This window comes from Ascaphus truei, chromosome 6 (assembly GCF_040206685.1).
Source record: "Ascaphus truei isolate aAscTru1 chromosome 6, aAscTru1.hap1, whole genome shotgun sequence".
NCBI classification, from domain to species: domain Eukaryota; kingdom Metazoa; phylum Chordata; class Amphibia; order Anura; family Ascaphidae; genus Ascaphus; species Ascaphus truei.
Genome location: NC_134488.1, coordinates 132948668 through 132958959, shown reverse-complemented (window position 1 = coordinate 132958959; position 10292 = coordinate 132948668). Strand labels below are relative to the sequence as shown.

The following is a 10292-nucleotide window of genomic DNA, read 5'->3' as shown; positions in this document are numbered from 1 at the left end:
TCATAGGACAAACTTTATTATAACTCTCGAAAGTTTGTCCTATGACATAAATTGTTAGTCCAATAAAAAAGGTATCACCTAATACTGAAGAACTAATTTATCCTGCAATATATATATATATATATATATATATATATATATATATATATATATATATATATATATATATATATATATATATATATATATATAATGCTGCACTGTTTAATTGTTTAACTGATGGCAGCATCAAAAGGTCTCCAAAGCGATTTGGTTAATATGGGAATGTGGGAAGGACAGCCCTTTGATCCCTTTTTAATTCGTACATCCTCTCCCCCCCCCTCACCCCCATTGCAGTGACCATGTGACCGGCTCTCGCTGGCTGCTCTGCGGTTTAGGGAGCCGCCCCCCTCCCCCCCCGCCCCCATTGCAGTGACCATGTGACCGGCTCTCGCTGGCTGCTCTGCGGTTTAGGGAGCCGCCCCCCTCCCCCCCCCGCCCCCATTGCAGTGACCATGTGACCGGCTCTCGCTGGCTGCTCTGCAGTTTAGGGAGCCGCCCCCCGCCCCCATTGCAGTGACCATGTGACCGGCTTTCGCTGGCTGCTCTGCGGTTTAGGGAGCCGCCCCCCTCCCCCCCCGCCCCCATTGCAGTGACCATGTGACCGGCTCTCGCTGGCTGCGGTTTAGGGAGCCGCCCCCCTCCCCCCCCCGCCCCCATTGCAGTGACCATGTGACCGGCTCTCGCTGGCTGCTCTGCAGTTTAGGGAGCCGCCCCCCGCCCCCATTGCAGTGACCATGTGACCGGCTTTCGCTGGCTGCTCTGCGGTTTAGGGAGCCGCCCCCTCCCCCCCCCCCCGCCCCCATTGCAGTGACCATGTGACCGGCTTTCGCTGGCTGCTCTGCGGTTTAGGGAGCCGCCCCCCTCCCCCCCCCCCGCCCCCATTGCAGTGACCATGTGACCGGCTCTCGCTGGCTGCTCTGCGGTTTAGGGAGCCGCCCCCCGCCCCCATTGCAGTGACCATGTGACCGGCTCTCGCTGGCTGCTCTGCGGTTTAGGGAGCCGCCCCCCTCCCCCGCCCGCATTGCAGTGACCATGTGACCGGCTCTCGCTGGCTGCTCTGCGGTTTAGGGAGCCGCCCCCCACCCCCCCCCGCCCCCATTGCAGTGACCATGTGACCGGCTCTCGCTGGCTGCTCTGCGGTTTAGGGAGCCGCCCCCCTCCTCCCCCGCTTGCACCAGGCTTGCGGTGTTTATAATGTGGGCGATATGAGCAGGGTGTCCCATGCCGTTCAGGAATGGTGCAATACCAGCGTCGGGGTGGCCAACTGCAGTCGTCAAGGGCCACCAACAGGACAGGTTTTAAGTATATCCCTGCTTCAGCACAGGTAGTTTAGTCCTTGAGCCACCTCACCTAGTTGAGTTTGAGCTAATTAGCTGCTGTACAGCCGGGGTGGCCCAACTCCTGCCCTTTTAAGGGCCACCAACAGGTCAGGCTTTTAGGATATCCCTGCTTCAGCACAGGTGGCTGTCTTTGACTGAGCCGCCTATGCTGAAGCAGGGATATCCTAAAGACCTGACCTGTTGGTGGCCCCAGATCTAGGAGATTTGATGCCTAATCAAATCCTACAGTCATACATAATTAGTTTTTTTTAATATAAATAACTGATAATCCCCCCTTCGGTGTCTATAAACTCTGTAACCTGCCGCGCTGTGCGGGTCACTGCGTGCACCTTGGGCTCGCCCCTTCCCTAATTCTGTACTCTATGCAGACTGGTTGTTTAAATACGCATACATTTAACCCTTCCCATACCGGGCGTGGGAAACGGGGATTGCGAAGATTTTTTAAAGTGGTTTAGAAATACCTGTTTTTTTTTTTCATTTAAAGCCGTTCTCCGTGAGGTCTCCCTGAGCCTGAACGGTGTCAGTTTCAGCCGCGGGGCCCCCCTGCTCCCCGAGATACTTACCTCGGAAGGGGGTGTTGATGGCAGCCCCGACGGGGATATTTGGGGCTATCGAAATGGTGCCTTAAATGTCCTGCGGGCTAATGGGAAGCTGCGACGTCTGCGGTTTCCTGTCCGCCCACATGACGCGGGACATTTACACTGATGTGAGATACCGGCGCCCCCTTCCGAGGTATCTCGGGGAGCAGAGGGTCGCTGGAGCTGAAGTTAGCGTGGTTCAGCTCCGGAGACTTCCTGCTTTAACCCTATGTTTTATTAATGGTCCTTGGGGGGCTCCTTTTAAAGCATCCGACCCCACAATTAATCCACATTGGTCCTAAGCAGAGCTGCCCCTGAGATTGGGAAGTGTGTGCAGTTGGTGGCGAAGCTTATGCTGCTGCTACGCCGTGTCCCCTACCTCTGTACAAGGCTGGGTTTGTATGCACAGACATTCATTTTATTTGCCTTAATATTTGCCCCAAAAGCTGAAGGGAAGTCCCGTGAATCTGCCCCCCGCACTTTTGCATCATGTGGTTGGGAGTTAAAAGCACCAAAGCGTAGAATCTGTGCATGAATATAAATGTATTTCCTTTAATGCTGCAGGATCCCACTACTTCACGCATTAGTGGGTTTAATTAAAGATCTATTAACTGATCTGTGAACTGATTTGTATTCGCCCGCCTTTTTCTACAGATATACAGTGACCCAAACTATCTGTCTGCATTTCATCAACTGTAGATACACACAACATCTTTTCATAATCTTACCAGTCCCACTGTCCGCGCACACAAACACACACACACACATTTCCCCTCCCGTCCATGTCTGGACACACACTGTGACGCCAATAAAATCTCCAACTTGCTTTGGTGGTGGGAATAGGAGAGGAAGATGATGAAGAACCTTACACATTGGCCATTGAGGATGAAGTAAACCCACACCACCATCATCAATGTAACACTTCTATATACACACACACACACACCGTCATCTATCAATGTAACACTTCTATACACACACACACCGTCATCTATCAATGTAACACTTCTATATACACACAACATTCTCTACTACACCTTCCCCCCACCCACAGGATCCTGAGCTAATCTTACCATTACCTCTCTGTGGGTATACACAGGCACACACACACACACACACCATCCTGACCTAATCTTACCATTACCTCTCTGTGGGTATACACAGGCACAGGCACACACACACACACAGCATCCTGACCTAATCTTACCATTACCTCTCTGTGGGCATACACACGCGCGCGCACACACACACCATCCTGACCTAATCTTACCATTACCTCTCTGGGTATACACAGGCACACACACACACACAGTATCCTGACCTAATCTTACCATTACCTCTCTGTGGGTATACACAGGCACACACACACACACACACACACACACACAGCATCCTGACCTAATCTTACCATTACCTCTCTGTGGGTATACACAGGCACACACACACACACACACACACACACACACACACACACAGCATCCTGACCTAGTCTTACCATTACCTCTCTGTGGGTATACACAGGCACACACACACACACACACAGCATCCTGACCTAATCTTACCATTACCTCTCTGTGGGTATACACAGGCACACACACACACACACACACCATCCTGACCTAATCTTACCATTACCTCTCTGGGTACACATAGGCACACACACACACACAGCATCCTGACCTAATCTTACCATTACCTCTCTGTGGGTACACACACACACACAGCATCCTGACCTAATCTTACCATTACCTCTCTGGGTATACACACACACACACACACAGCATCCTGACCTAATCTTACCATTACCTCTCTGGGTTACACACACACACACACACACACACACACACACACACAGCATCCTGACCTAATCTTACCATTACCTCTCTGGGTATACACACACACACACACCATCCTGACCTAATCTTACCATTACCTCTCTGGGTACACACAGGCACACACACACACAGCATCCTGACCTAATCTTACCATTACCTCTCTGTGGGTACACACACACACACAGCATCCTGACCTAATCTTACCATTACCTCTCTGGGTATACACACACACACACACACACAGCATCCTGACCTAATCTTACCATTACCTCTCTGGGTTACACACACACACACACACACAAACAGCATCCCGACCTAATCTTACCATTACCTCTCTGTGGGTATACACACACACACACACACACACACCATCCTGACCTAATCTTACTATTACCTCTCTGGGTATACACACACACACAGCATCCTGACCTAATCTTACCATTACCTCTCTGTGGGTATACACAGGCGCACACACACACACACAGCATCCTGACCTAATCTTACCATTACCATATACACAGGCGCACACACACACACATAGCACGCTGACCTAATCTTACCATTACCTCTGTGGGTATACACACACACACACACACAGGATCCTGACCTAATCTTACCATTACCTCTCTGTGGGTACACACACATACACAGCATCCTGACCTAATCTTACCATTACCTCTCTGTGGGTATACACAGGCACACGCGCACACACACACACACACACACACACACACACACACACACACACACACAGCATCCTGACCTAATCTTACCATTACCTCTCTGGGTATACACACACACATAGCACCCTGACCTAATCTTACCATTACCTCTCTGTGGGTATACACAGGCACACGCGCACACACACACACACACACACACACACACACACACACACACAGCATCCTGACCTAATCTTACCATTACCTCTCTGGGTATACACACACACATAGCACCCTGACCTAATCTTACCATTACCTCTCTGTGGGTATACACACACACCATCCTGACCTAATCTTACCATTACCTCTCTGTGGGTACACACACACACAGCATCCTGACCTAATCTTACCATTACCTCTCTGGGTACACACACACACACACACACACAGCATCCTGACCTAATCTTACCATTACCTCTCTGTGGGTATACACAGGCGCACACACACACACACACACAGCATCCTGACCTAATCTTACCATTACCTCTCTGGGTATACACACACAAACACATAGCATCCTGACCTAATCTTACCATTACCTCTGTGGGTATACACACACACACACACACACACAGCATCCCGTCCTAATCTTACCATTACCTCTCTGTGAGTATACACAGGCACACACACACACACACACACACAGCATCCAGACCTAATCTTACCATTACCTCTCTGGGTATACACACACACAGCATCCTGACCTAATCTTACCATTACCTCTCTGGGTATACACACATATACACACAGCATCCTGACCTAATCTTACCATTACCTCTCTGTGGGTATACACGGGCACACACACACACAGCATCCTGACCTAATCTTACCATTACCTCTCTGTGGGTACACACACACACACACAGCATCCTGACCTAATCTTACCATTACCTCTCTGGGTATACACACACACATAGCATCCTGACCTAATCTTACCATTACCTCTCTGTGGGTATACACACACACACACACACACACACACACACACACAGCATCCCGACCTAATCTTACCATTACCTCTCTGTGGGTACACACACACACACACACACAGCATCCTGACCTAATCTTACCATTACCTCTCTGGGTATACACACACACAGCATCCTGACATAATCTTACCATTACCTCTCTGTGGGTATACACACACACACACACACAGCATTCTGACCTAATCTTACCATTACCTTTCTGTGGGTATACACAGGCGCGCGCGCACGCACACACACACACAGCATCGTGACCCAATCTTACCATTACCTCTCTGTGGGTATACACAGGCACACACACACACACAGCATCCTGACCTAATCTTACCTTTACCTCTCTGTGGGTATACACAGGCACACACACACAGCATCCTGACCTAATCTTACCTTTACCTCTCTGTGGGTATACACAGGCACACACACACACACACAGTATCCTGACCTAATCTTACCATTACCTCTCTGTGGGTGTACACACACACACACACACACACACACAGTACCATTCCACCATTCCAGGCCTCCCTCTACACACATCTTTATCTTCTAATGTCAGCTCACCCACTAAACACACAGCATCACACGCTCTAGCACCAATTACAACTTTTAGAGAATCTTCCTGTGTGTTCTTTCCGCAGATAATGAAACGGGAACACACACAATGTTTTGTATTTCTCTGTATTTAGAAATCTCTGTGAACATCAATAAGAAAATTACACCTCTGTCCGCTTTTCATTCTTACAAAATATACAAATGAACATGTTCTGTACAAGTGAGGATTATATACAGGGCCTTCAGAGCCCCCTAACAGTACTGGTAAGGCACGTACGGAAATACAGATCTGTCTTGTAAACTATATGTAGGGGCCACCAGATATAAATGGCAATAAGGCATCACAAGAAGTGTATTACAGGCAGGTAATGGCAATATAATCTCATTAAACGTTGTTATGTTCAGTGTTACTCTGTTGTAGAACCCAAACATCCTCGTCATGGCAGGTGTAAAGACGTTGTATCCTATATCTCAATACTAGGATCACACCTTCAAGTTATAGGTGTCTCTTATATGGCTACAGGATGTGCTAAAAACGTAACAAAATAGTGTTTGCAAATGAGTTTGTCAGCGCTGTTGCTGGAGTTATTTGAGCATTTGTATGCATTTAAAACCATGGTAAATACAGAAGTTCCTAGTGCAAACAGTTAGTATTCAGTCTGTATTTACCAAACCTAGCTCCTCAGTGTGTGGATTTCAGTGTTTTGAATGGTGCACCTTCAAGCAGTTGCAAACTAGGCCACGATCCTCTATGGGGTGAAGAAGTCTCCCCTTTTTGGAAAAGAGGTCCGCTCTATTCACTTGAATTGGACTAAAATCTTTTCCGGTACAAGGAATATGTATTTACAGCATATCTCATAGGGCCCTGAACTAGCCAGTCCCATATACTGAAGTATGTGAGAATTATAGCCAGTAATGTTAGCTAACCTATACCGTTACAAAATCTATCATTAAACCATGTACTCTAACCCTACAGAGACTCACAGACCCTGCGTTATATGTGAAATGTTTGTATGTTTTGCATACAGGCTAAGTGAGCGTAGGACAAAGTGTGCTACTTTTATTTAACAAGTATATCCACTTCATAAGAAAAGCAGCGTTAACGCCATTTCTGCATTGTTTGGCATCCTAAGGGTGGAAAGAAAGGCAAACTGGGGCTATCTGCGACCACGTTCCCCTCCCAGCGGCAGACTCCATCTGTTAGTAACTGCACCCGCTTACCATGAATTACTGAGTGTGTGCCGTGTGTCTAATGTTCCTAATAATTATACCTGCGACAGTACGGACGTGCAGATTGCAGAGAGGCGGCAGAACCGGGACACGGGTTCTTGGCACGGGTTGTTCTGCACGTGGTAAAGCCTTTGCACGACTAAAGTCTAGACCATGGGAGGCCAACTCCCAGTCCTCAAGGGCCACCAACAGGTCAGGTTAAGGATATCCCTGCTTCAGCACAGGTGGTTCAGTCTTTGACCTGTGCTGAAGCAGGGATATCATTTAAACCTGACCAGTTGGTGGCCCTGGGGACTGGAGTTGGCCGCTCCTGCTTTAGACGCCGTTTCTGCGCAGTCCATAATCGTGGTTCCTTTGCGGTGAGGATTTCAGTCTCCGCCAGCAGCCGGTCGCTAAAGCTTCCACCAAAACATTACACCAAATTGATATACAGTAGAGTGTCGGTTATCCGACGCCTGCGGGCGCTCGCACGACTCGCTCCGCCGCGATGTGAGGTCTGTTCGTGCATCACATACTGCTGAACAGGTAGCTTCGTTTGCTCGGCTGTGCTAGTGACACAAGCAATAACCTGAATAATTATGTGTTAATGAACCTAATGCATGTGTGTATTATACAAACTTATACTGTATTTAATATTACACCCTTATACTGCATTTAATATTTGATTTGTTTCGCGCCCCCCCCCCCAGATAATAATCTGTCATTTCCTTATTATTCGACACCTTATTGATCCCGTTTGGGTCGGATAATCGGGACTTTACTGTACTATGTAATGCTGGACTATTGTACACAGCACCCATTGTATTTCCATTACAGAAAATAAATGCCAAATTCAGCATTGCTCGGAGTCCACACAAAGGAAAAAAGTATACCTTCTTTCTCACATTGGAATTGACTCCTCCGTTCGCCTTCACTAGTCTGCCTGATTTCTGTACACTTGGCACTTTTGTATTGCCCGTCCCCACTGTAATCTATTCACAACACTGTATTTTAATGCCTGTACCTGACACTATATCCTCAGCAACCAGCTACAAGATCCTATTCCTAATCTTCTCAAGACAACACCCCCCTCCCTTCCTCCTACTATTGTGACATCTATCACCCAATGGCAAGAAATGCCTCCTGGCTCCTAGACTCACACTGAGCTATTGCACTAAACCTTACCACCTCTTTTCCCTCGGCATCCCATGTTTCAGCTCTCCCATTCTTCTTTATGGAATGTCAAATTTTCAGTGTAGTAGTCTTTTCTCCTTTTATAATGCGTTATATTTTTATACAACGTTATTCCCTGCCCGGAAAACAATATCTTAAACTATATGATATCAGCCCTTTGTTGGAAACGAGGGCTTCGTGTGTATGCTGCCCATGTATTGGATCCTATCTGGTTATCCAGGAATAACTAGTATGTGGGCATTAAGACCTAGCAACAATTAGATCAATAAAACTTTAAGATATTAGACCTTCCCAAGGGCACACAGGGTATGGAGAAATGAACCAACGTCCGATTCAAAGTGAGACCACCTCACCTTTTGGATCTCATTCCTCTAAATGGACCATCAAAAGGACATCAACAATTGTGAATTTTAGTAGCCCCTTGAAAAACCTGCTGACCAGTCATGGAAGGTGAGCCCATTGAGCAACCTTATTCAAATGTGACTGCTGCTTTCAAACATTTCTGACGATAGAGTATTTCAGTGGAAGACAATTTTCCAGTGGTATGCCAACTCCAGATGAGAAACTGAAGAAGAATGGACCATCCAGAAGCCCTTGTTCTGTGTTATTGCCGTGGAGATTCTATGGCCGTCATTATTAACCGACTGATCTCATCAAGTTTCTTGTCCAACTGGTCGATCCTCTTTTCCAAGTCCCGGTGTGAGGAGTTGAGGTTTAAGTCCATGTCGTACATGAGCATCTGCATCTGGGGAGGAAGCCATTATTAGAGACATTGCGACCCTAAGGATGGGCTCCTGACCACTTTGGATGTAGAAACATAAACAAAAGTGCACCTCGGAAGAAAGGAAAGAATGACTGATATGATGGACATGTTTACAAACATGGGTAAGGGTAGTTGATGCATTAAACAGTCTCTTGGCAAAGGTGGTGGAGGCTAGTACAGTAACAAATTACAAAACTGCATGCAAACAGCACAAGGGTATGTGGAAAAACTGGGTATCTACAAGGAGCCAACAGGGTCTGAGGCGCACGTTCCCAGTTTGTGACAAACTTTCAACTCCTTGATAAAGAACGCACCAGCATTCGAAACGCGCTGGATTTTAGGTTATGACAGAATAAAGTTTATATATTTTTTTGCATTGGGTCCTCTCTTTGCTCCTGTTGGTTCGTGCACTCCTTTCTATTTCCTGTAACTCTACAAACTCACCCTAACACACAGTGTCTTCTACTGTTACACACAATTACACACACTTGTACATATACACACTCTTTACCACATCCCTGCCTCTGGAGTAACTTTTGCTCCTCGAAGCTGCTCTTTGGGCGATGGCAAGGGCAGGGAGCCAGCATGTCACTCATCAGCTCACTCCTGGCGAGGGTGAGAGACAGCAGCTGGGGCAGGCCTGGGAGAATCGGGACTGCTGGGAAGTAGGCTTACATCATGGGTTTGTAAACTCTCCAGTACAATAATGCAGTCTCTCCAGGCAGGAGATAAGTACAATAATGCAGTCTCTCCAAGCAGGAGATAAGTACAATAATGCAGTCTCTCCAGGCAGGAGATAAGTACAATAATGCAGTCTCTCCAAGCAGGAGATAAGTACAATAATGCAGTCTCTCCAGGCAGGAGATAAGTACAATAATGCAGTCTCTTCAGGCCTTATTATTGTGCCTCTAGAGCGCTTCATACAAAAGGAAACACTAAAAAACGAATTATCACTTAGAACTCCCACAATTACCTTTTTCCGGAAGCAATAATGCAGAAGACAGCTGTGTCCTGGGATTCTGCACTGGGGGGAGGTCTCCTCTAATACTTCCTGCCCAATGTCACTTCATT

At 47.3% G+C, this 10292-nt stretch overlaps 1 protein-coding gene across 4 annotated transcripts in view; it reads right to left on the bottom strand.

The window, feature by feature from the left end:
• Nucleotides 1–6165: 6165 nt before the first annotated feature.
• The window catches only part of KCNN4 (potassium calcium-activated channel subfamily N member 4), a 100592-nt gene continuing 96465 nt past the window's right edge, over nt 6166–10292 (bottom strand). For all 4 annotated transcript variants that reach the window (XM_075606388.1, XM_075606386.1, XM_075606385.1 and 1 more), the window contains one exon: nt 6166–9203. In XM_075606388.1, coding sequence (XP_075462503.1) covers nt 9063–9203 — 141 coding nt within the window. In that variant the 3' untranslated portion in view covers nt 6166–9062. The remainder of the gene's footprint in view (nt 9204–10292) is intronic.